At 49.8% G+C, this 27,050-nt stretch overlaps 1 protein-coding gene across 2 annotated transcripts; it reads right to left on the bottom strand.

The window, feature by feature from the left end:
• Positions 1-612: 612 nt before the first annotated feature.
• On the bottom strand, positions 613-26,035 carry Ccnf (cyclin F). 2 transcript variants are annotated; one of them, XM_075941664.1, is made up of 17 exons: positions 25,946-26,035; positions 24,121-24,275; positions 21,155-21,261; positions 19,680-19,747; positions 18,281-18,474; positions 17,808-17,861; positions 17,022-17,126; positions 16,679-16,756; positions 14,689-14,840; positions 12,194-12,358; positions 9,295-9,418; positions 8,879-9,059; positions 8,234-8,321; positions 4,684-4,783; positions 4,466-4,593; positions 2,973-3,142; positions 613-2,475 (listed from the first exon to the last, which is right to left on the bottom strand). In XM_075941664.1, the coding sequence occupies exons 1-17, from the start codon at positions 25,959-25,961 to the stop codon at positions 2,033-2,035; spliced, it is 2,328 nt and encodes a 775-aa protein (XP_075797779.1). In that variant the 5' UTR covers positions 25,962-26,035; the 3' UTR covers positions 613-2,032. The 2 variants fall into 2 exon arrangements, with proteins under 2 accessions (XP_075797779.1, XP_075797780.1); XM_075941665.1 differs by having other exon boundaries at positions 1,893-2,469.
• Positions 26,036-27,050: the final 1,015 nt, after the last annotated feature.

Below are 27,050 nucleotides of genomic sequence, written 5' to 3'. Positions count from 1 at the left end.
ACACTGTGGGTGCTAGGAACTAAAACCAGGTCCTCTCCATGGGTCACAGGCACTCTTGCGTGAGTTGCGATTTTGACCAGGGACACCATGGACAAGGTGGGGGCAGTCATGGCATGGGATACCATGGAAGAGGAGGGAGGCAGTTATGGGATGGTCATGCCATGACCAGGGACACCATGGACAAGGAGGGAGGCCGTTATGGGATGCAGATGGACATGTCACGACCAGGGACACCATGGACGAGGAGGGAGGCAGTTATGGGTGCAGATGGACATGTCACGACCAGGGACACCATGGACGAGGAGGGAGGCCGTTATGGCACCATGGACAAGGAGGGAGGCCGTTATGGCACCATGGACAAGGAGGGAGGCAGTTATGGGATGCAGATGGACATGTCACGACCAGGGACACCATGGACAAGGAGGGAGGCAGTTATGGGTGCAGATGGACATGTCACGACCAGGGACACCATGGACGAGGAGGGAGGCCGTTATAGGATGGTCATGTCACAACCAGGGACACCATGGACGAGGAGGGAGGCAGTTATGAGATGGTCATGCCATGACCAGGGACACCATGGACAAGGAGGGAGGCAGTTACGAATGCAGATGGTCAAGTCTCTTCACATTTAATCCTCACAACCTTCCTGTGAGGTAGGTATCACTGTCCCCTCTTACAGCTGAGGAAACAGGCGCACACATGCCCAGCTGAATACAATCCAAATGCCTGAGCTCTCCTTACACCAGTGTGTCCCAGCCAGAGTGGTCAGCATTCTGTTAACAGTAGCAGAGCTGCCAATGGGGACAGCACAGATAATGAAAACCGAGTAACCCTGCTCCACCTGTACTTTTGGCTCAAGGATATTTTTGGGGCACTCCTGGGATTTTTCGTAAGAGGAAACAGCATACATTTAGGGTCAGCATATCTGCTCAGCCTTCAGCAGACTCCCCAAGTGTTGAGGCCAGCTGCCTCATAGTTCCAAGGCCTTCCAAATGAAGCAGACACTCTGGCAGTCTCTGGCCAGCCCAAAAGGACTGGCGACCTGTTTTCTTCCAGTGGAATCCAGCCTCAAACAGCGAGTCCAGTGGCCTGCTTTCTTCCTGTAGAATCCAGCTGTCTTTTGTTAATTTGGATATTACAAGTGACTGTTTATGGCTAGCCTCTAGAAAAATCCATTTTCCATAAGGAAAGAATGCAAAGATAGAAGCAAGAGGCCGTTACCAGTTTCCTTTTTCTGAGGTCAGACGACCCAGCGCAGCCTGACCTGGGGCTTCTGGTCCTCTCGCCACGTACTTCTGGCTGCTGAGACTGCCACCATGCACAACTAGATTTTCTTTTTCAGTTGAAGCTCAGCAATATTGGGAATTACCTTTTATCTGTTATCTTTTTATTTGACACCTTCTATTTCGAATGCCTCCCCCTCTTTTCATTTCATTAGAAGAAATCTAGAAATAAAGGTGGGGAAAGATTGGCCTAGAAATTCAGTGCAGAAAGGTCACTTGGACACAACGGGGAACAGACAAAGCGCTCTGAGGGGACAGATTTGGAAACTGAGTTCTAAGTGCCAGAGGGAGAGAGAGGAGCCTTTAGCCCCAGCTTCAAGGTTCTCACGCCTGACCACCAGACTGCAGTCAACACTGAGATGCAGGGTCACAGGCTCCCTGGGATGAAATGGGCAGTGAGGTGTTCAGATGAGAGCTCCCCACTGGCCTAAAATAAGACAGCAGTGGGGGGTTGGAACTGTATTAGGGTACCTGGGCCACTAGTATTGCAAGGAAGCTAGCTGTCTGCTCCTGGCCTGGGATTGTGCGCACCAATACAGAGAGCCATGCTCCCAGAGAGAGCGGAGAGACAGATTCCACAGGTGTGGCCTGATTGCTGTGAGGCTGGGCTTTTCACTGTGTGACGTTCTGAGGGTTCACACTGCACTCCCCTTTCTGGGGTCTATACAGCACCTGTCTGCAGTGTCCCAGAGAAACAGCGGCCCTCCCCAGTAAACAGTAAACATTCATCATGGCAAACACTGGCATTCTCAGAGCTTCAGGAAGCCTAAGTTCGTGTCTTCATCACTGTGCACTGACAGGTTTTGGCGCTTTACCCGCTGCTGGTGAACACCATTCTCTGGGGAGTTTGGGGGGCGACACTGTAAACATGACTTCTTGGCCTGATGGTGGCAAGGCTTTGTGTTTGAGTAGCTGCCCACAGACAGCACTGAGGTAGATTGGGGAGAGCCCCCCATGCCACCATCCAGGGAGCTGATGGGACTCGCGCTGCTGACGGAAGAGTATCCAGAGGTTGTGATGTCCTTGCCCAGATCTCCCCTGTTGCTGAGAAGGGGCCCAGGAGCTGGAGTTGGAGGTGCCTGATGGCTCTTGTCCTCTGGCCAGGCCTCCTCATCGCTGGACTCCTGACAGCAATGCTGTTCCGGGTTCATGTAGACCACAGTGACGTCAAGGAGTCCACTGGGAGCTGTAACTGGAAAATTCAGGGGAGAGTCTTTATGGTACAACCCAAGTTATCAGAAGTGACCGTATACCTGCTCAGGACTGGGTGGCACAGGCTACTGCCAGGTGAGAGCCATGAGTGACCTTGTTTCTCTCAAGCTGGGAGAATTACCCCAACAACTCTGAGGGCAGCAGAAGGCCACTCAATTCCTTTAATCTGAATGGACACAAAAGCAAGCAATTGGAAAAGCAGTTGAAAGTTGTCCAGTCTTCCTGACCAGAAGATGAGGGACAGGACCGCCTGCGGTTTACATACACAGGTGTGACACAGTGTTCTACACACCCGAACTCCAGGCCCTTCAGCCAACAATGACCCAGGCAGAGAGGGATACAGGTTTAGACTCCATCCTCTCTGTCTGTGGGATGGGGAAAAGCCTTGACCCCAGCCAGGGTGTCAGGCTCATATGCTTTTCTCCTCAGCACAGGGCGAGGTGGCCACCTGCACGCCCAGGCCTCCACACCACTCACCGTCACCCTCCTTCTCTCCTTCGCTCTCCTGGTCTCCCTCATAGCCAGAGCAGCAGTCCAGGCTCCAGTCCAGAAGGCTCCCCAGCAATGTCTCCTCCTGGCTCGACAGTTCTGCGGTGGGCGTGGTGACAAAGCTGCCCCTGTCCTCCTGAAGGCTGTTCTCTCGCTTCCTGCAGGGTGGGGAGAGTCCAGAAAACCCTGGTCTCAGGTGACAGCACCCGGGGAGCCAACCTGTATATGCCCCTGGCTTTCACCGTGTGTTCTGGAAAATACCCACAAGACTGGAATAGTCTAAGACCTCAAGAACAGGGGATTAATTGGAGGAAGAACTGGGAAAGACCAGGCCTCGGGTCTAGGAGTGAGTCCTGCCTTATTCTGGTCTGCTTGGGGCCTGGGGCCCCTCTGGGAACTGGCAGGAAGACCACCACTCCACAGGATACTAGATGCACCAGAGAGACAGTGCTAGGCCTGAGTGCCCAGTGCAGTCTGTCTTTGGGCAAGGCCAGCAAATCTGTCCACCTGGGGTCAGGTGTAGAGAACTACAGGAAGGCCAGTCTCTGTGCGAAGCTGCCACGCCCACCAGGCCTTTCTGCTGCTGACTCGTGTCACCCTGGAGATCTCTTCTAGAAGTCTGAAGGGGCGATGAAGGGTTTTCTGGGGAGCAGGCCTTTAGAGGAGCCCGTAACCCACCGCTGGTAGCTACAGGTGTCTGTCTAGGATAACCCTGTCCCCAGACGGTCAAGAATGACTAATGCAGAGTGAAATGTACATAGTGACATAGTGGCCCCTCAGCAGGATCCGAGTCCCCCCGATTCCAGGTGGGGAAGATGCCATGGTGTTTCTTTCACAGCAGGTACGAGAGGAGGTAACCCCTGACACAGCTGCCTCTTTAGCCCCCACCCCATGGGACACCCAGGCTCATGTGACAGGTCCTATCCAGTCACCCAGTACCTGGCCTAAGATGCTCAGGAACACACAGGGGACCAAGAAGTCACAAAGGCAGGGCTGGCGCAGAGGGGAGCCTGCCCCCTGAGATTTTCAGGTTTAATAGTTCAGAGGGTAAGGTGGAGTTAACCTAGGGGGTACAGCCACAGTGCTGACATGTGCGATGGGGAGCAAAGGAAGGAGACAAGGGGTGGGCAACAAAGACATTACACAGGCTACACCCAGTGTGGAGCAGGGGGACCAGGTGAACGATGGCGCAGGCTGGGAGAGAACTGGACAGGATCTACTGTGTTCAGGACCATCTTCCCTCCCAAGCAGCGGGGACAAAGCCAGACAGTGACTTCTGAGAAAGGAGAGGCAGGCTGGAGTAGAGATATTCAGGAACAGGCCCAGGCCAGAACCCCCTGGGTTAAACTTGGGACCTGTTGCTCCTTGGCACAAGCCTTAGGATGCTTCTACAAATGGCTGCAGTGTCAAGGAGGAAACTCAAACTTGACACCCTAGACCGCAGGCCACGGCATGGTTGCAGACGGCCAGGGCAGACTTACCGTTTGCTCCTCCTCCCGGAGGGTGAGCTGAAGAAGGTGTGGATCTCTCCTGTGCTGGGGAAAGACAGGGGCTCTGGGCTCTCCTGCTTCACTCCCAGTGCAGTGCACAGCTCTGCATAGCTCAGTACCTGTGGGGAGGCCAGAGTGAAGAACCCCACACCCCCACGGGCACGCCCCCCCCCCCTCCCCGGGAGCCCAAGTGGTGAAGGAGGGCATACCGCTTCCTGGCTGATTTCATCGTAGCACTTATCCTCAAAGCGCTGCTTCACAGCAATCAGAGAGACTTGTCTGTAGTCCTTGGGGGCATCGTCATGGAAACTGGAAACAGACAGAGAGGCTGACATATGAACCTCACCAAATCTAGACTAACTCCACCACCAGAGAGGGCAGCAAGCGTTCAGAACCAGCCCCACTGATGGGGACACATGACAGTGAAGACTGGCAGCTCCTCAGTGGTTGGTTTCCCAAGACAGAGAGACACAAACACCCAAGGAACTTGCACTAGAATGTTTATTGCAGTCGGAGGTAGAAACAACCCACATATCCAACAATGGTCAGACAGACAACGGTCCATTCAAACTGAAACTCACTCAAGCACCGACACACATCACAATATGAACCTGAAATAGGAAGCTCAGCAGGAGCCAGACTCACAAAGTGACGTATTAATGTGACTACTTCATACACAATGTCTAGAACGGGCAAAGTCACAGCTGAGAAGCATGAACGGAAGCTGGGAAACGGTGACATCTAAATAGTGGGGTTTCTCTATGCAGTCCTGGCTGTCCTGGAACTCACTCTGTAGACCAGGCTGGCCTTGAATCAGAGATCCGCCCGCTTCTGCCTCCCCAGTGCTGGGATTAAAGACTACCACCCAGCTGAGTGGGGTTCCTTTTGAGAGTTAGTGAAAATGTTCTAAAACGGGTTGTACAATTCTGAATATACTAAAAGCCTTTTAAGTTATATGACTTTTAGAAAACTTGCCCCAGTATTTGGGAGGTAGAGGTAGGTAGATCTTTTGTGAGTTCAAGGCCAACCTGGTCTACAGCGTGAGTTCCAGGACAGCCAGGGCTGCATAGAGAAACCCTGTCTCAAAACATCAACCAACCAAAACATTTAGTTTATAAATAAATGCTTCCAACTTAACTGGTTTATTTTATTTTTTTCTTGGGTTTTTTGAGACAGGGTTTCTCTGTAGCTTTGGAGCCTGTCCTGGAACTAGTTCTTGTAGACTAGGCTGGCCTCGAACTCACAGAGATCCACCTGCTTCTGCCTCCCAGTGCTGGGATTAAAGGTGTGTACCACCACCGTCTGGTTCAATTTAACCGGTTTAAAAAAACAACAGGGACTAGAGAGATGGCTCAGCGGTTAAGAGCACTGGTTGCTCTTTTAGGATCTTGGTTCAATTCCTAGCACTTAAGTGGCCGCTCACAACTGTCTGTAACTCTAAGATCTGACATCAATACAGGCAAAACACCAATGCACATAAAAATAAAATAAATATAAAAAACTTATTCTAGAAAAACAATAAAAATAACTGGAGATATATTTAATATATTTAGCATACACAAACACATTTTTGTTTTTTTTCGGGGGAGGGGGCAAATAAACAATCCTTAGCAACAGCTTCTGGTTGCCAGCATCAGATGACAAACAACCAGAACAAGAAAAGGTGGGAGGGCCAAGACACTGATCCTGCTTGTAACAGTCACCCCGCTTCCTCAGCCACCAGCTACCTGTTCTGGGTGCCACAGGAAACAACAGAGTAGGCAAAGGCATAATACTGACAGGTCCCACTCAGAGGAGCCCAGTGGAGAGACAGGAAGGCAAAGAATGTGTTGGTTAGAGGGGCACTGTGGATTTTTCTAGAGGGCTCTGACCTTACCCCAGAAGCCAACAGTGATGTTCTGGGCTGAGGTAAACAGAAGGAATGTGCTGTAAGGCCCAAGGCATGACAAAGGTCACGTGAAGGCCAGTGAGGAGGGACACTCAGAGCAAGGCAGCAGCTCAGACTGCAAGCGAGGCAGTCTGGGCTGGGATTAGGCGTCCTTGGTTAATTTTCTGACAGAGCGATTGTGAGCAATAAAAGAAAACCAGGATTCCCTGGCTCCTCAGGGTGGAGGTAATAAGAATAGAGAACCAGAGAGCAGTGCCGCCCAGAGAAAGGACCCCAGGAAGGAAGCAATAAGCCAGCAGGAAGTGGGAGGAGCAAGTCTGCAAGCCAAGCTGAGAAAAGAAAGAGAAGCAGCCACAGGCAGATGCAAACCCAGCTTAGTGTCCCAAGATATTCTACTTACAGTCTGCAGCCCAATGTCTGTCTGTACCTACCCTTGCACAGATGTCCCCAACCTGGAACATGGATGTGGGCACCCTGGCCTTACCCAGGTACCAGTTCCACAACCCCATTCATTCTCCCCACCCCGTTTCTTTCTTAAAAATGATTTATTTCACTGGGCGGTGGTGGCGCACGCCTTTAATCCCAGCACTGGGGAGACAAGCAGACGGATCTCTCTGAGTTTGAGGCCAGCCTGGTCTACAGAGCTAGTTCCAGGACAGAATCCAAAGCCACAGAGAAACCTTGTCTCAAAAAAAAAAAAAAGAATTTATTTCATTTATTTCTTCTTTTATGTATAGGTGTTCCATCTGCATGTATGCCTATGCACCACATGCACAAGTGGTACCCGTGGAGGCCAGAAGATAGCATGGGGAACCCATAGAAATGGAGTTATAGATGGTTATGAGTCTCCAGGTGGGTGCTAGGAACTGAACGGAACCAGGTCCTTTGGAAGAACATCAAATGCTCTTAATCACTGAACCATCTTTCTAGCTCCACCCACCGCCCACTCCCCTTTTCCTATAAACCGTCACGACCCGACACCCTGTACAGACTGTGGATGTCCTCTTTCCTTCTTTCTTTTTTAAAGTCATATAATATATTCTGATCATGGTTTCCCTTCCCCCATCTTCTCCCCACCCAACTCCAAGCCTTCTTTCTCTCTCTCCTCAGAAAACAAATAGGCACGTTAAAAAAGCAAGCAAACCAGAATTAACAAAATAAAACAACTTTAAAAACCTTAAACACACACACACAAAACCCATAAAAACACAAAATTGAGAACCATAATATACAAGCAAAAAGAGCAGTAAGACAAAAAAACTTCCCCAAGCAATACAAGACAAAAACAAACAAATAAACAAACAAAATTATGAAGTTCCTTTTGTGTTGCCATCTACTGCTGGGCATGGGGCCTAAGTTTAAGTGTGGTTTGTATATACTGTGAGATTCCATAAACGAAAACTTTTTTTCCTATCTGGCCTTCTTCTAAGGACCCAGAAGGTGAGGTGAGGAAACAGCCACACAGGGTGAAGATGCAGGAGGGAGGCGGCAGAGCAGTGAGGGCGAGCTGAGGTGTGTGGGTGCGGCAGACGGGCACAGGCAAGGACTGTCTGCTGGCTCCTCTTCCTCAAGAACACAGAGGTAAGCCCAGGCCTGGAATTTTAAAACGCCAACCTGGGGCTGGCAAGACAGCTTCTGTGGCTAAAGATGCTCGCTGCACAGGGCTGATGAGCTGAGTTCAATTTCCAGAACCCATGAAAGGGTGCAAAGAGGATTCACTGTGCAAGGCTGTTCTTTGACCTCACACACACACGGTGGTACACGAGTTCACACAACCTAGAACAACTCTAGTCGGGACTGACAAGCAGCTCAGGTTGACCATGACTCACGACCCCCCCACTCCGTTCTCTCCAGCGCTGAGAGAGACTCACCACTTTTTATGAAGGCTCAAGACGCAGGGCGTGAGGTCGTTGTAAGAGAACCCAGTGAGGTCCCACAGGTAAGTGGTCCAGGGCTGTACTGGGGAGGAAAGCAGGCGGGAAATGTGACAGAGTCCCACAATCCCCACAGCTCCACTAGTTTGATGACATTTCCCAGACTCGGGCTTTAGTTCCTTCAAAATACCCGTCAGGGTCAGCAAGACGGCGAGTGGGCAAAGGCACTCGTCACCAAGCCTGATGACCCGGGATAGATTCCTAGAAGCCAGCCACATGGCAGAAGGAGAGAACCAACTCCCACAAGCCATTCATCCTCCAGCCGCCACACTCATACCATGGCATTGTCTGTGCACACATGTGCACATGTAAGTTAAATATAAATGTGAGGAACAAAACAACCAAACCAAACTAAAACATCCTTGAATAGCTCCACATAAGGTGTGCACTGTTGAAACTATACACTGCTTCAGCTGGAACCACCTCACTCCCCCTGCCCCAACTGTTTTGGGGTCATTCTGCTGCGCTTTCTTCTCCAGGAAGGATGAGGAAGTGTTATTTTCTGCCCTTCCAACCTCTCCTACCTGAGAGCTATCCCAGACACCAGGACACCCCCCTCCCCCACCGCAGGGCTTCTCTTACTCTCCCCATGCATCAGCCTGGCCAGGAGCAGGGCTGCAGAGGCGAGGCGAGCTGGGGCGTAAATGGACAGGCTGGTGTGCAGCAGGGAGAGCTCGCAGAGAAAGCTGCACAGGTGCTGGGTTCTGGGTGCAACAGGGACCAGTGTCAGCAAGACCTCTTTGTAGTCAACCACAGTAGGGACCTAAACAGGAGAAGGAAGTAAATATCATGTCTCATCCGGCAACGTCACACCGCGGCCCAGCCTGGCAGGGGTCTGGCCAAGTGTCCCTGCTGATGCCCAAGCTCGGGCTTTCTGTGCACATGGCACACTGCACGCATGGCTTCTAGGTGCTGTCTCCACAGCACCTGCCACCTCACCCCCGCAACCTCAAACAAGAAGGTAATTTTGTTCAAAGGAAAGCCCAAACCCCACTTACTCGAATCTTCCCTTCCAGAGCAGAGATGATCTCTCCCATCATCCGGACCAGGTCCTCGTACTTGTACGTGTTGTCTGTGAGCCACACGGCTTCTCTAATTGTCAAAATCTCTTTGCTGATGAACCTGGAATGCAGAGACGAGGTCTCAGTTCTGAGCTGGGGGGGCTACATACAGCTCAGGAAGCCTCTGGGAGGCCTCAAGCGACAAAAGGCACAGCAGATTAGAGGTGCCACAAAAAGGGAGGCCAAACAAGACACGCAGACCAAATAGGAAAGATGACTGCAGAAGTGTCAGCTCCCAAAGAAACCTGGACAAGTCTCTCTGAGTACCTGTGGCCCCTCCCAGCTCCTTGCCCCTCCCCTCAAGGCTTTGATTCCCTCCCTCCCCAGCTTCTTATCCTTACATAACTCAGCCACTTCAGCTATACATACAGCCTTTTGGTGTTCGTTCTCTCTCTCTCTCTCTCTCTTCTGCTCCTGGACCACTCTTACTCTCTCTTTCTCTCTCTCCTTTCGTGGCCTGGTCTATTCTGTTGGCCATTTTCAGTCTGGACTCTTCCAGATGCCTCTGGCTGTTCTCACCCTCATATCTACAATGAAGCCCCTCTCCGCAACCATACTCAGGAGTGGTCATATCCCCATTTTCATTCGAAAAGGACCTATGAGGGACAATTCTCTAATTCTCTTTACAACCTTACGGATGAGAGCTTTGTTGGTTTTGTTTGGTTGTGCTGTGGTTCAAACCCAGACACTAATCCAATGCTGGAACCTTAACGGACCTCTTCAGCTCCTGCCTTATCTTTGGACAGGATCTGAGTATAAGCAGTACAAACTCGAGCAGGTGAGCTACTGGGAGCAAACACTGGCAGCAAAGGGCCTGGAGGTTGCTTGAAGGTCTACACACAGCCTAGCGTTTGGCCACAGGAACCCTGACTGTCCCTGAGGCAACTGGCACCCTGTTCTCTACCCGCCACAGGAGCTGATCCCAGGAACACTCTGCTCCAGTGGTCCCACTGGCACCCTCCCCAGCAAATGTGGACTGTTTCTCAGTCCTGGCACTCTGCAGCATGAATGACTGCCATTCGGCCCACCAGAGTGGGCAGGAAGGAGAAGGTCACTCATGAGCGAGCCCTGCACTGAGCCCTGAGGTGACGGTGGGGAGAAGAGGCAACATACTCTGAGAGCAAAGCTAGGGCACCTCAGTCTGCTGAGGGGGGGAAGCAGGCTTCACATATTCCAGATCCGCCTGCCATGTGTACTGCCGTGCCCAGTCTGCAGTTTAAAGACCTGGGGTGCAAGATTTAGGTCAAAGAGCCTATTTGAAAAAGGCTTGGGGTATGGCAGGTTCACTTTGCTATCCCTGAAGTCATGAGGCCTCCTTTGGTGGTAAAAAGCCATGCTTCTTCCAGCTGGCGTACGGACACCCAAAGGTACTATAGTGTCCACAGTGAGTGGGCATGTCCATGACTAACCCGCTATGAAAGGTGAGCGTGGGAAGCTTTGGTGGCTACAGGAACAATGATAACCCAGAGAGCTTGGAAGAGAGCAAGATGTGAACTAGGTAGGGCTCCTTCATGTCTACACAGAATAAAAACCCAACCCAGTAGCCTTAGACGCTCTGCCTGCATGTCCAGGTAAGTGTCAACCTGACACAAGATAGGGTCACCTGGGACAGAGGAATCTTTCTGGAGACTGCTTTATAGGCAAGTCACTAGGGCATTTTCTTGGTTGATGATTGATATGAGAGGGCCCCAGCTCACTGTAGTGGTGAGGCCCCTGGGCTGATGGTTCTGGGTGCTATAAGAAAGCAGGCCGAGCAAATGATGAGGAGCAAGCCAGTAGGCAGCACTCTTCCATGGCCTCTATAACAGGCCTTTTTCTTTTCTTTTGGTTTTTCCAGACAGGGTTTCTTTGTGTAGCCCTGGTTGTCCTGGAACTTGCTTTATAGATCAGGCTGGCCTTGGACTCACAGAGATCCACCTGGTTCTGCCTCCTGAGGACTAGGATTAAAGACGTGCATCACGATGTCCAGTCTCTGCATCAGTTCTTACCTCCAGGTTCCCGCCCTGACTTCCCTTAGAGATTAACTGTTACCTGAAGTGTAAGCCAACATAACCCTTTCCTCATCAAGTTGCTTTTGGTCATGTGTTTTATCACAGCAATAGAAACCCTAGGGAAGGGAGTTCTCACAAGAGCATAGGAAGTAGTTAGCAGCAATGCTATCCCTTACTCAGCAGGCCCAAGAGACAAGGAGAGGGTCTGGAATGTGTGTCCTAGGGGAAATGGTAGACCATGTTGAGTTTAGGAGAATAAGAAAATGTAAGCCATATTTTGAAATCTGCATTCCACAGCACTTTCAGAGGCCAAAGCCATGGTAAAGGAAGCACTGGCTGAGGACAGGCAGTTTGTGATAAAATACAAAGCCTGAGAGACAGAGCATCCTCCTCCGAGTGACATCCTTGTGCAGGAATAGCTCTGATGCGGCTTCAGTGGTGGAACTGAGGCTCTCCTGCCCAGGACTATGGGAAGCAGATGGTAAAGACATCAGTGATAGAGTCCTGTGAACTCTGAGGACTGAGGAGGAGGGTAAGGGCGGACCGCTATCATCTGTCTTGGCAACTGTCACCCTTTGGTTCCTGGGAAAGTGTGGTCTAGCTTAGGCCCTCCCAAGTCCATGTCTGGGTCCTGAGACTGTGTGGGGATATAGGACTCCAGAAGAGGTACAGTCAACCTACAAAGGGTCAACTCTGCTATCTCTCCCTTAGACAATTGAGCAGGTAGGACCCTTAAGACTCATTTCTCTTAAAAATCGGCTACCAGAATGGGGAGGATAAGGGCCCCACACCCCGAAGGGACCAGCACATATGCACACAGTCCCATTTGAATAAGGGGTTCTCACCGGGTACAGATGACCATGCAGGCAATGCCGAGAAGCTGGAGCTTGTACCGGGGTACCAGCCTCCTCCGCAAGTACCGGTCTACACACTCCACTGTCAGGTGAAGACATAGGCTCGTGAAGTCCTTCATTGTGGCAACTTCTACCAACCAGTCGATGAGGATGTACCTGTGGAGAGAGGGCCACCTGTAAAAACCAGGCCAAGTGCCATACCTGCGATTTCTGCCCATGTTTTTCCAGTCTAAGCAAATGAGCTGATCACTTTGGAATCACTGGTCTACCAACCTAGAGACTCCATGTCCCAGGGAGTTGGGGAGGCCCACAGCTATGACTGTGAGGCTGGTGGGTCCACAAATCTCTGTACCCTGCCTCCCGGTGTTCAGAAATTTAAGTCGCAAAATGTCAGCCCTCAGTCACCAAAGCACTGGCTGAGCTCAATCCTCGGTGCAAACGGAGGCAGTGGGTACAAAATGGGATACACAGCAGGGCTGGGGACTAGAAATCGGGTTTGGGTCACTGTGCACCATCGGGCTCTTCTGTTTGGACCCTTATAACAATGCTCTGCCGAGGATCAGAGCCAGAAATGCCACTTAAAAGCAAAAGCCACTCAGTCTCCACACTAAAATCTTCTGGTTCCCTCATCCAGCACCTTAGATGGATGCACAGAAGGCTGGCAGAAGTGTCCCTCTCTACCAGGGAGGTAAAACCTGGGAACCAAGACCATAAATAATTCCAGGAGGTATTTGGAAGACAGAGGACGCCTTTTGGGAATTGGTTCGCTCCCACTGAGTGGGTCCTAGGAACTGAACTTGGGTTTTCAGGTTTGGCAGCAAGCACCTCTACCTGATGAGCCATCTAGCTGGCCCCAGTGATCTGATTTTAGAAATCAGACTACTGGGCTATCAAGAGCGCTGGGGCCAGGCAGAGGTGACAAAAGCCTTTAATCCCAGAGCTTGGGAGGCAGAGGCAGGCAGGTCTCTGTGAGTTCGAGGCCAGCCTGGTCTACATAAAGGGCAAGTTCCAGGACAGCTAAGGCTACACAGAGAAATCCTGTCTTGAAAAAAACCAAAAAGAGTGCTGAGATGAAAAAGGCATGCATCGGGGGCTGGAGAGATGGCTCAGAGGTTAAGAGCATTGCCTGTTCTTCCAAAGGTCCTGAGTTCAATTCCCAGCAACCACATGGTGGCCCACAACCATCTGTAATGGGGTCTGGTGCCCTCTTCTGGCCTGCAGGCATACATACAGACAGAATATTGTATACATAATAAACAAATATTAAAAAAAAAAACAAAAAAAAACAAGAGACTTTGTCAAAAAAAAAAAAAGCATGCATCAACAGGAGACAGGATCTTTCACTGGGACCCAGGGCTTCCAAATTAGACCAGCCTGGCTGGGCACAGAACCCCAAGGACCAAGACGTCTCCACTTCCTCAGTGCCAGGACCATAAGCGCATGGCACTACTCCATTCTCCACTCCCTCCAAGCACTAGGTACCAAACTCAAGTCCTCATTCTTGTACAGCGAGCAAATTCCTCAAGGAGGCCATCACCCTAGCCCCAGGACAAACATTTCTTAAAAGACATTTACTGATCACATTATCTTGTTCCAAGCAGTACGTATAAGGAGCTTCCCATCACAACTCCAAACTTTATTTGAAATTTCAGATGACAGCTTAAAAAAAAAAAAACACATGCATTTTCTATTTCACCCTCTAACACTCTGTAGCTTTGTGTCAGCACTAGGGTCTGCAGCCTGGAAGAAAGGCAACCGTGCTGGGTGTCACAGGAGCTGTGCCAGGGAAGCAACTGGTTTGGGTCTGACTCTAGTCACTCAATGGCACAAAATACCCTCATTATAAAGAGCTGTAAAGAAAAGGTTGTAGGCTGGGGTTGTGGGTTAGTGGTAATTCATCATAAGGTGTGAGTTCAAAATATAGGCCCTCTTGTATCCAAAAAAAAGGGGGGTTGTATTTGGGCCTCAGAGACTGGAGGTATGAATGAGCCTCAGCATTTTACATGTTTAGGACAGTTTAACATGGTCGTCAGCTTTAAAGACTTCAGTGACTCACGCCTACACTCCCAGAACTCAGGAGGCCAAAGAAGGATACCACAAGTTCAGGGTTAGCCTAGGCTACAGCAGGGCTGGGGAGATGGTTAACGGCTTGCCGAGCAAGTGTGAGCATTAGTGTTTGGATCCCCAGAACCCACGAAAAGGCCAGGTGTGTGTGGTGACCAGCTGCTAATTACAGCTTTGGAAGCTGGGATGGGGTCCTCAGAATAATACAGTTAGCGAGAGCGACTGGTGAGCTCCGGTAGGCCTGAGAGACCCTGCCTTGTTGAATGAGGGAGAAGAGCAATGGAAGATTTACAGCATCAGCTTTGGGTCTCATGTGCATGTGCCCACACGCACTCCTACACGCACACACGCACGCACGCACGCGAAAAGGAAAAAGATACTGCTCCGCAGTCAGATCAAACACAGGCTCTGCAAGGCCTCACCTCATCGTGTCACTGAGCCCCTTCTGCACAGAGAAGACCTGCTGCTTGTTGACAGCCCGGGAGGCCTGGAACAGCTGGCAGACCGTTTCATTGCAGGCTTTCCCCTCTAGTCCAAGCTGGCTTCCACTTGCACAGGCTTTGGCCAAGGCCAGCTGTGGGAGAGAGAAGGGCGGCATGAACTCCCAGCTTCTCCACTCAGAAGGGCTCAGCAGGCGGACAGCACGGGACACACATCTGCCTGCCCAAGTCGATCTCTCTAGGATGGGGACCTCTCTGCACCAGTTTCCCTTTTTATTTTACTAATTAAATTGATTTTAATTTATGCATCTTGATAGCAGTTTCCCTTCCCTCTTCTACTTCCATTAACCCCCCTCTTCACGCCCCTCTGTTTCTGTTTCTGTTCAGAAAGGAGCAGGCCTTTCATGGATATCAACAAACAGGGCTTATCAAGTTGCAGTAAGACTAAACACCTCCCCTTGTATTAAGGCTGAGAAAAGCAACCCAGTATGAGGAACAGGGTCCCCAAAGCCAGCCAAAGCATTGGGGACAGCCCCTGCTCCCACTGTTAGGAGTCCCACAAGTAGAACAAGTTACACAACTGTCACACATGTAGAGGGCTTACGTCAGCCCCACACAGGCTCCCTGTTGTCGGTTCAGACTCTGTGAACTCCTATGAGCCCAGGTTAGCTGATTCTGTGGGTTTTCTTGTTGTGTCCTTTACCCTCTGGCTCACAATCCTTCCTGCCTTTCTTTAGCAGGATTCCCCGAGCTCAGCCTAATGTTTGGCTACAGGTCTTTGTGTCTGTTTATATCACATACTGGATGAATCCTCTCTGATGACTCAATCTATGAGTCCTTTTTTTTTTTTTAACTAAACTAATAAATACATAATTTAAAAAAAAATATATACGTGTGTGTATGTGTGTGTGTGTGTGTGTATGGGTGTTTTGCCTACATGTATGTCTGCACCATGTGCATGCCTGGTGCCCGAGAGGACAGAAGAAGGTATCAGGTCCCCTGGAACTGGAATTACAGGTGATTTTGAGTGGCTTCTGAGAAATGAACCAAGGTCCTCTTGGAGAATAGTTGGTAGTCTTTTCTTTCCTGAGACAGAGTTTCTTTGCGTATCTCCCTAGATAGAATTCTCTCTGTATACCCGTCTGGCCTCGAACTCACAGAGATCTGCCTGCCTCTGCCTCCCAAGTGCTACCGAGCATCTCTGCAGCCCCAATAGTTTCCTCTCTTCTGAGACAGTACTTATGGCACTGGAGTCAACAGATGAGGATGGACGGAGATGTGTCAGAACCCAGGATCTACTGCCCACAGAGACTTCAGGCGGTCACTGTCGACACCCGCCACACACTTCCGTCTGATTTCCCAGGACACATACAGCCTGGTGTATATGGATTTATGACCACAGTGTACTTGCATCTTTTTCCCCACCTAGCAATTCTATTAGTTTCTCCAGCTATCTGACGTAGGTATCCTTACCTACTCTTCCATTTAGAATTCCATCCGATTCCCTACCTGCCGAGTCTACAGGACGGCTGTGGGGTTGCCTGCACCCACTCAAGAACCCTCTCAAAGGTCCACGCTGAGTGCTGACTTTATATCATTCATAGCAAACAGCTCATTTATTTTGCCTTCATTGGCAGAAACCACCATCACTAAAAATACCTTAGGTTACAGAGATGGCTCAGGAGGTAAGAGCACTCGCTGCTCTTCAAGGGGACCCAGATTCAATTCAGGTGGCCTGTAACTCTAATTCCAGGAGACCCAATATCCTTTTCTGGTCTCCACAGGCACTGCACACTCATGGGTCACACATAGGTAAGCACATACACGTACATAAACGAAAAATTAAAACTGAACAAAAGACTCAGCTCTCGTCCTGGGCCAGTCTTACTTATTGCTTCCCTAAGTCTCCTGCTGACAGACTAGACAGGCCTGCCCCAAAACTGAAAGCAAAGAATCCAGATCTCCACGTCACCTGTGCTTCCCAGCAGCCTTTGGCAGCATAGTCCCTGAGTTTCCGGAAGTTGTGGAGGCATCGTCCAGGATCAGACATCTGCCAACAAGAGAGAGGAAGCCTTACATGACTGTGTCCTGAGAGGGACCACAGGGTTCTAAATATCTCTCCCTCATGCTTCAACTTCATTGGCTTCTCCAACATTTACCCCCAAGTCACGGGAGTCTTTTGGGAGATGTCAGATGAGCCCAAAGATCCAGGAGCCCAGGAGCTGAGAAAGCATCCTCCCTTTGGTAAATTTCATCCAGGACCACAGGAAACTGCTCCGTGTGGTCTACCCACCACCAGACAAGGTTCCACTTACATCTAGCCTTCTGTCACTTTCCCAAAGGAGGTACGAGCTGGCCAAGCATCCCTGATGAGCAGACTCCTCAAAGAGGCTGTGAGCCTGCTTCCTTTTCTCTTCGTCCTAGAAGACCAAGCAGAGGGTTCTTTCTCACCTTCTGTGCAATGCCAAGCCCCTCTTCCATTTCCTCTAAACAATCACACGCAGAGTGGTAACGGATGAATTAACTACATCAGAGCAAGAAAGGATGCCACTGAACACACAGTGCTCAACAAGTAACCGACAGGGTATAGGGTGTCGGGCTCTGCCTCCCATTAGTGTGGGGCAGCTTTCAGACACACAAAGCCTGCAACCACCCTTGCTGTCACAGGAAACCCCTTCAGCACCAGGAACGGTGGTACTGAGAAGTGTTCTTCTGCCTCACTTGTCTTCCACATCCTTTTGCCGTGTTCCCTAAAAGTTACTACCAGTTCTAAACCCGCGAAAGGGATCCACAGATCAGAGCCTGTTAAAATGCCCGGGAGGCGGGGATCCTGCATGGCCCACCAGCAGGAGCGCCCTGTGAGGATCACAGCAGCACTGCCTGGGCTGTTCCCAGCACATCCGCTCTGCTGGGCTCTTAGTTACGTCGTCCCATTTACCTCCCTCAAAAGCAGAGTGGGCGGAGCAGCTCAGAGCAGGGCCTGGCATTTGTATTGGCCTTAGACACTCTCCTTTGTCAGTTTTCAAGGACTTTGTGGATCTAGGCCCCTGAAAGGCCAAGCAAGGCAAAGTCTAATAAATACAGAGAAAAACTTGACTTACCTCAAAAAGATTTAGCACTCTTCCCAGGCAGTGTAGTATGGAAGCTTTATGAGCCTAAAGAGAACGGTAAGTATGATTCTGGGCAGACAGAACTCCCCCAGTCCTGCTGTCCAGACCCCCACCCCGCCAATCCTCGATTTCAGTTTTCAGCTGCGGTTGTTTTACTCAGCCTAAATCTTTAGTTTCCATGCACCGACATGTTCACCAAGATCTCTGTCCTCACCCCAGACCCTAAGACCTCCACCACACTTGTTCAAGATGTTTCTCCTACATCATCCGCACCCTCTTTGCTTTTCGGGAGTAATCCCAGCATGCTGGCGAAAGCACTACCACTGAGCTAGAGCCCTGGCCCTGGACTCAGTTTTGTGCACCCCCACTTCTTGACCCATGGAACCGACTCCAGGTTTCCCTTCGTCCTGGGACATTAGCTGGGCTCATGGCCGCTGTGCCCTGTGGCCTCTCCAAGGACTTACTTTCTGTAACTGGCACTCTGTCCTGAGGCTGTCGTGGACCACGGCCTTGCAGCAGCTTCCAGATGCTGACCATGGTGGGCGGATGAAGAGCCAGATAAAGGGCTCAGAACCCATATTCAACTTCTCAGCCATACTAAAGAAGCGAGAGGCCTTCAGGCCATTCACTTCCGCACAGGCCTCATCCGACACAGATACTGTGGGAGAAACAGGACAAACCCATGTCTCTGGGACATGGAACGAACAAAGATCGCCAGTCTTTTGGCAAAACCTGACATGGTGCAAAGCTTCAGACAGAAGAGCTCTGAGGGATGGGGCTCCAAATGCTCCCATTTTGTTCAGGTAATTTCTGACACAGGCCCCCACTGGAGTCATTCAGGAAGCCTGGATTGTGACCCTCAGGGGATGGTTCTCCCACAGCTTTAACCTTCTTCCTCGAGGGAAATGACCCTGCATATGGCAGGAAGGAAGGGTTTTCTCTCTCTCTCTCTCTCTCTCTCTCTCTCTCTCTCTCTCTCTCTCCCTCCCTCCCTCCCTCCCTCTCTCTCTCTTTCTGGTTTCTTTGTGTAGAACTGTCCTTAGAACTGACCTAGGGGACCAGGCTGGGGAAAGGGTCTCCTAAGGATGAGCCTGTTCTAAAATGAGAACAACCCTAGGAAAATACAAAAACAAAATAAGGAAAAAACCCACCAACAACTATGAACTTACACACTGTAGGTACGTGAATGACCTCTGGGAATGGCTAACTGACAAGAGGGAGGGGCAGGACCTCGGTGTGGAAGCGCAGGCTGCTCACAGGCTCTTGGCCCTAACAGTCCTGTTAGCTGGCCAAGGTCAGGGACTATCAGCCAGACACCAGACCTTGAAGATGTAGGACAGCGGTAGTCTACACTCTAAATGTTACACTTTGGAGACTGGGCATCACAGCTGAGGCTCACTCCTCCAGTGCCGAGCAGAGGAGCAGGGAAAAGGCCTGTTAAGGAGCAGCTCGCCTTGAGCAAAAGGATTCAGGCTGTAGACAGCTCTGCTGTTAGCCACACAGACCCATGCCTGTGTCACTGGTCCCCTGCAGAATGAGGCAAGCTGATTTCTTTCCAAACTCTAGAGGATGGCCAAGGGAAGAAGCTATCTACGTCCGTGAATAGGTCTTGGTGTTGCCCGGACTGAAGGGAGGGCATCTGGAGACAGGGGGATTTGCCTGAGCAGTCCCCATTCTGAGGCTCTGCTCAGTCATTCCTTGCTGACCCAAGTGAGGGAAAGAGGTGACCTTGTTAGCACCTACGTCAAACTGTCAAGGGGAGACACAGGGCCAATATCAGCAGAACTATGCTGCTAAATCTCCAAAGGGCTGAGGCTCATGCTTATCTCAGATGCCACCACACATCGGGGCCCCGGGACTTACAGCCTTCATTGTAGAGGTAGGCGATTCCCAACTTCACAGCAGCTTCGAAGTTTCCCTTTTCAGCAGCCCTAAAGAAGTACGAGCATAGACACCACATTACTTAGGTCACGAAGGTCATGTGCCACACAGCACTGGACACTGAAATACTCATTTCCGGACTGAATATTTTTTCATGAAATATAATCAAATACTGTTTATTGATTGCATGCTACGATGGAGATGAACCCATCCAAATTGAGTTAAGAATCTCATGATTCTGTCTATATGAGGCATCTACAACTGGCAAACCCAGAGACAGAAAATAGATAAGGGATTGTGAAGGGCTTCTGTGCTTGGGGTTGGGGGTGGGCAATGCCTGCTAAAGAGTACATAATTTCTCTTTAGGACAATAAAAATGATCTAAGTTGAATAGCGCTAAGCGTGTAGAACTGTGACTATACTAAACCCAGGAAGTCCCACCTGTTCCAGGGGATTTAACTCCCTCCTCTGGCACCTGGGCACCACACACAGGTAGTGCAAATACACATGCAAGCACTCACACACATGCATAAAATTAAATCTTTAAAAAACTTTTTTTTGTGCGTCAGTATTTTTCCTGTATGTGTATCTGTGTGAGGGTGCCCGGTACCCTGGAACTGGAGTTACAGAGTTGTGAGCTGCCATGTGGATGCTGGGAATTGAACCTGGGTTCTCTGTAAGAACAGTCTTTACTCTTCTTTACTCTTAATTGCTGAGCCATCTTTCCAGTTCCCAAATAAATAAATCTTTAAAAGAAAAAAGAAAAAGAAATAAACAGATTTTTATCCAGAAGCAACCCAAGCAAGGCACGCTGCAGCTAGAGTATCTCCCTGTGCTTCTTCAGCAGTTCAAGTCTGGGAAGTAGAATGCCTGTGAGGAAAATTCTGTCCTGAGTTCGTTTCTCAGCAACGGAAAGGGTCAAACTCAGTCCCCGTTCCATGGACATACTCTGTCTTTAACCACAATTAGCGGTCTTAGACAGTGGGCCTGGTCACTGGCATCCAGGATCATAGATTATAGGTCTGCTGTGTGCCCCCTCCCCGCCACACACACACACACACACACACACACACACACAGCCCTCTCCCTGTCACAACTCCAGTAAGGGAGTGAGTCATCCAGAGACTGAAATATAACAGACTGAAATTACTCAGTTTTGAACAAAGGAAAAGAAAGCTGAATAAAGCTTCCATGAGCAGGTGACTCACACGGAGCCAATCAGGAACGGTCACACCCAAGTGGGACCCTCTGGAAGTAGGGCAGGCCTAGAGGACGTGCAATGCAGGGCTTGCTGGGAGCAAGGTGACTCAACAGGTGAGTTTCTTCAGGTTTGAGTCTCTTTCCGGGGATGAGGGCAACAGGAAAACAGGACCCGCGTCAGGACTGGGGCATTAGCCCCACAGCAAGGACACCAATGGCAGAAGGAAATCAGGGCACTGTTCTCAGAGCACGGGTACCTTTCAAAGAGCTTCAGGTTCTTCGGAGAAGGCCACAGCTCTTGGAAGCTGGCAGATGCCCACACGCTGGCATGGTTGTCTACCAGGTACTTCAGGTGGGAGTGTACCTGCAGAGCAATGAGAGCCGTGAGTGAATTACCAAGGGACTCCTGAAGATGGGGCATACGTAGATATACCAGTCTCAGAACAGTAAAGGACCCAGGTTCTAAACAACCCTGTTTTATATGGGAAACAGAAGCCAGAAATGAGTTTCTCTGATGTTCTGGGGGTCGCGGGGAGGAATAATGGCACCAGATGAAAGAACAAGCACCTCGGTTAATAAAGGGACATTCATCTCAGCACTCAGAGGAGGCAGACACAGGCACATCTTTGTGAGACACAGTGTAGTGACTGTCAGAGGGATGGAGGAAAAGAAGGAAGGAGAGAGAGAGGGAAAGAAAGAAGACACCTTTGCAGGGAACTAGAGAAATGGGTTGGGGTCAGGCAGGACAGAAATCTGTCTTGTGCACTCCTTTAGTTCTGAGTTCAAGGCCAACCTGATCTGGTTCTAGGAGAGCCAGGGCTGCACAGAGAAACTGCCTCAAAAAACCCTAAACAAACAAACAAACAAATAATTTTGATTTCTTTGCCTGGTACCCTGGTAGAGCAGTCAGGAGGATGGAAATTTAGAGGCACTCAAAGGAAAAAGACTGAGCAATCTTAAGACCCAGGAGCCTCTATCCCAGGCAGATAAAACCCAAGTCAAGAACACAGGCGAGCACCGTAAACCCTAGGGTTTCCATCGTAGTGGGGAATGTAGCAGCCTATGCTTCTGCAGGTGACACCGGTGAGCATACACAGGCGTCACACAGTGGATCCGGGCCGGCGTTTACAGCTGGTTTACGGTATGCTCTACGGTCAATCATTTAACTCAAGCCCAATCCGGTGGCATTATAAGTTAGATGGGATTTATCTTAAAACGGCTTTTGTTTTATTCTGCATTTTTTTAAAAAATAGTCTCACTCTGCTGCCTACAGCACAACTTAAATTGTGGGTCACATAACTGAACAGAGGGCTACAAAAAACTTGTAGTAAAAGCCTTCTGAATAGGCAAAAACCAAAATTTAATTGAAGTGAGGTGTGTGACACGTTGTATCACGTGACTTCACTGCAGACTTGGTTCTGAACACACAACACATATGTGAGTACCATGTATACTGTTGCCGATCCATGCTGCCTGACACCCCTGTGCAAAGCTTTCTGCTCTAACCGAAACGTAGTCTGGGATTCTGAGACACGAGGACCTTTCCTTCCTACTACCATTTCCTCAGCACCTAATTATCACACTGGACTCTCTCTGGATCGCAATCTTGGAATATTTGGTTTTTAAAATTGCTCTTGAAGCTGGGCTGTGGTGGTGCACGCCTTCAAGGCCAGCCTGGTCTATAAAATGAATTCCAGGACAGGCAGGGCTACAGAGAGAAACCCTGTCTTTGAAAAACAAAACAACAAAAAATGCTCTTGATGTTGCTGACTTCAGTTTTACAAAACAAAAAACCCTAAATGAAGGGACAGGAGAGATGAGTGGTTAGAGCACTTGCTGAAGACCTGGGTTCAATTCTCGGCACCCACATGGTGGGTCAAAGTCATTCCTAACTCAGGTTCCAGAAGACCCAAGGCTGGACGCAGGCATGTGGACAAATGGACATGCAAGCAAAGGATACATTAAGACATCTAAATTGCTGAATTTTGTCTTAAGACAGGATTTCTAAACAAAACTAACCCCTGAAAGGGCCCTAAACATATTTGCCCCCAATTTGAGACAGGTCTCTCTACATAGTACTGTCTGCCCCAGAACTTGCTGTGTAGACCAGGCTAGCCTCAAACCAACAGAGGTCTTTCTGCTTCTGTCTCCCACGTGCTGGATTAAAGCATGCACCACCATGCCCAGCTCTAATTTGCTATGTACATGGTACATGTACATATGTATTACGGACATACACACACATGGCAATCGTGTGGCAATCCCAGGACAACTTTCAGGAGTTGGTTTTTATGTTGCTGGGGTTACAGGCATGAATTACTATGTCCAATTCATGGTCTTTTTAAAGTTTTTGTTTTTACTTTATGTATATGGATATTTTACCTGCATGTATGTGTGTATCACATGTATGTCTAGTGCCTGAGGAGATCAGAAGAGATATTAAATCCCCTGGAACTAGAGTCATAGATAGTTATTAGCCTCTATGTGGGTCCAGAAAACTGAACCCTGGTCTTCTGAAATAGTCAGTGCTCTTAACTGCCTAACCATCTCTCCAGCCCACTGCCTTCTTTTCTTGAGATGCAATTTTTACTGCCACAAAAGGGTCTTTTATTCTCTTGAAATAAACATTGAAATGAGTAGCCCCTATAACTGAAACACCTCCAAGCACCAATTAACAATATCACCTTGTTTGACAGGCCTGTAATTCAACCACAGGAGAGGTAGAAGCAGGAGGATCAGGAGTTCAAGGTCATCCTTGGCCACACAGGTACTTCTCGAACCCTGATCTAAGTTGGAGGATTGGGAGATTTCAAGAGCAGTCTTCACTACTTGAGATTCTGCTTCAACCAACCAACTAACCAAGTAATAAAAACTATTCTTGGGACTGGAGAAATAGCTCAGCAGTTAAAAGCACTGGCTGTTCATCAAGAGGACCCAAGATTCAATTCCTAGCACCCATAGACAGCTGATCAAACTCCAGTTCCAGGGATCAGACGCCCTCTCCTGGCCTCTTCAGGCACTGCATGCTCATGGTGCAGACAGACGGGCAGGCAAAACACTCATATACGTAAGATAAAATAAAAAAAATCATTTAAAAAATAAAACCACCATTTCCTTTGCTTTCTTTTTGAATCAAAGTTTTATACGAACACTTAAGAACATGAGACTTTTACAGTTTAACCAACAATACTAGGACTGGTATTGTTTCCATATGGTGACTTACAGCTCGGACAGCAAGGATGTCCCCGACAGAAAGCCATTTCAGGATATGGAAGAGTACATCTTCTGGGAGACTCAAGATGGTTAAGTTTCGGGGTCTTCTTTTGAGTCTTCGCTTGGTAGGATAACAGAAACACTTGGCACACCTACAATGGATTACTTAAGGAAAAAAACCACAAGCCTTGGTGAGATGGAAGGTTGTATGTGAAGATAATTTAATAGTTACTGTTCTCTGTTCACACAAGTCCTAAAACTAAATAAAGTATACTATATGAATTACTTAAGATACCACCGTTCCTTCAATATCCCATAAATATTCATGGTGAATATCAGATAACATGTAATCGAGTATTGGAAACTTTCTGATTCCAGATCCATATGACACACCAGAAAGGGGCTGTGGGGCGCAGCCAATACTGATGAATGTTTTCCTTCAACTTCACTCAGGAAAATACTCTGGGGACCTGAAAAATGGCTCAGCAGTTAACCCGAGGCTCAAACCAGTCAGCAAGGTCCCTGGGACTTGGGCTGTATATTTTTGTTTCTTGTTTTGTTTCTTAAGATGGGGTCCTCTGTAGCCCAGGCTGACCTCAATTTCACTCATATAGCTGAGGCTGCCCTCGAACCCCTGATCCTCCCTGCCTCTACTTCCCAAGTACTGACTTACAAGTGTCAGCCACCATGATCACTTTGTTCATATTTGCACATGTGACTAAAAAGCATAAGGTTCAATATGGACCTAGAAACTTCCGTGGCACAGACAGGCAACTCAATAGGACAGCTAGACCAGGTCTCAGCTTGGCAGATGTCAGTGCTGCCCAGTCCCGGAACCCAGTGGTCTGCTAAACTCAGCATATAGTGAAATTGCAATGTAAGATCTAGCTCGGTGGTTCTCAACCTTCCTAAAAGATGAGACCCTTCCTTATGCTGTGGCGACCCCCAAACAGAAAATCATTTCGCTGCTAACTTCCTAACTGTAATTTTGCCACTGTTAGGAATTGTAATGTAAATATCTGCTATGTAACCCCTGTGAAAGGATGGTTTGCCCCTCCCGAAGGGGTCGCGACCCACATATCTAGATGTTCATGACACTGGGTCCCTTTAGAGGAGCTCTCTTCCCAGTTCCTCACAGTGGGTAATTCCAATGTTTGCTTCAGCAATCCACTCAACGCTGAAGGCTTTCTCCCTTTGCTTCATAAGCCCCTCCACCCCGACCCCTTCAGGAATCTTAAGGGCTGTCTTTCTACCCATTTTTCCTCCTCACACTGAGGCCAAGTGGCTCTTCCCTGGGCCTTGGCAAAGCTCTCTACCAGGAGGTCTCTAGAGACTGCCCACTCCCAAACTCTTGACCTGTTTTATCGGAAACTAAATGTACTGCAAAAGCCAAATGCATACCCAGAGCATATCTACGAATATTATCATAATAGTTTCCTGATTCACCTGCTCTAGAATACACATCTGAAGTGTTTAACCACTGTAACAAGTGAAATCGCAACCCCAAGTCGTACGACGTTTTCACAGGGACAGATCCTGTTGGCTCCGCCGATCGTAGCTGCGGACGCGACACTCGGGAGATCGAGCCCCCATTAAGAGCCCGGACAGGACGTGAAATAGAGCTATATCGTGGAAATCGCCCTCGACTTCCCTAAATCGCCCCGGGTAACAGGAGGCGTAGGTGCCGGGCGGGCATTTAAACCGCGCGGGCGGGCTCACAGTGGGGGATCCGCGTCTACCCGTGCTTTGTGTGGGGGGGGTATGCGACGTGCCCTCCCGGATCACAGGGGCCCAAGTCAGGACCCATCGCCTGCCAGGCTCCCGCCAGCACTCACCACCGCCGCTCCCCATCGCCGAGCTCTGGACACTGCCGCCCGAGATCGCTCACGAGCGCGCCCGCGCCTGGGGCAAGTGCGCTGAGAGCCGCACGCAGGCGCGGACACCACCCCCGCCCCATTTTCAAACGCGCCCGGAGCTCCTACTGGTAGGAGCACGGAGTTACGCCCCCCAGATCGCCAGCCTCTCCCGCCCCGCAGGCTCTGGGCACTTGTGATTGGCTTCATCAGGACGCAAATTCAAACGCTGGTTGTCTATTGGCTTATCGCTCGTGTCTAACCCGCCTTCTCCGCTGGGCGGGGGACAGGGAGAAGCGCAGCTGGCGCCGGCGGGCTAGCCCAAAAAGCCCGCCCGGACGCAGAGAGGATTTTTCTCCCTCGCTCACTTGTCCGACCCTCTGGGAGAGGGTCACGGGTGCGTCCACCCAGCTGTACTACCTGTCCCTTCCACGCGAGCTTCCGGACAAGGAGACTGGGTTTGGAGACTCTAACACTGATGTGGAGATTGCTGAGGCCGGGCTCCGAGTCCCTCAAAAATCCTGTGAATCGGGGTTCGCATTGTGCCTGGCAGCTATAGTTAAATTATGCTAAACGGTGTAGTCACTCGTGTATTGGGCAGTGGGCAGCATCATGTCCACCTCTTCATGATATGATCTACCGAGAAAAGAAATGAAGTCTATTGAGGGTGGTGAGGCCAGAACAAGGAGTCGCGGCAGGTTTCTCTTCTCCACACAGCTTGTACCAGCCTTCATCTCCCCCGCCTCCCGCAGCCTGCGTGCTTACTGGACCCCTGGGGTACCTGTCCTGTGCTGGACGCTGCATGTCAAGACTTCTTGTCGGTCTGAGGCAGTAAACAGAGAATGGCTGTTCACAGCACAGAACATTAGAGAACGCTAGGGCAAGACTTGGGGTCTGCTTCCCATTGCTGCGGATTCCTAGGCAGAGTCCTCTCACTTACGCCAGTCCCTTTTCTGGGAGCGATTACTGTTTCCCACTTTGTTACATTTTTGTCTTCACCCTTTGAACTTTGTTACTTTGTTTCCTGTACCCCGTGCGGCAGCGCTGCTTTCTGAATTTGTTTTTGGTAGTAACTGGAAGGAATTAA

Source organism: Microtus pennsylvanicus, chromosome 11 (genome assembly GCF_037038515.1).
Source record: "Microtus pennsylvanicus isolate mMicPen1 chromosome 11, mMicPen1.hap1, whole genome shotgun sequence".
Classification (NCBI taxonomy): Eukaryota; Metazoa; Chordata; class Mammalia; order Rodentia; family Cricetidae; genus Microtus; species Microtus pennsylvanicus.
This window is presented reverse-complemented; position numbering and strand designations above follow the sequence as displayed.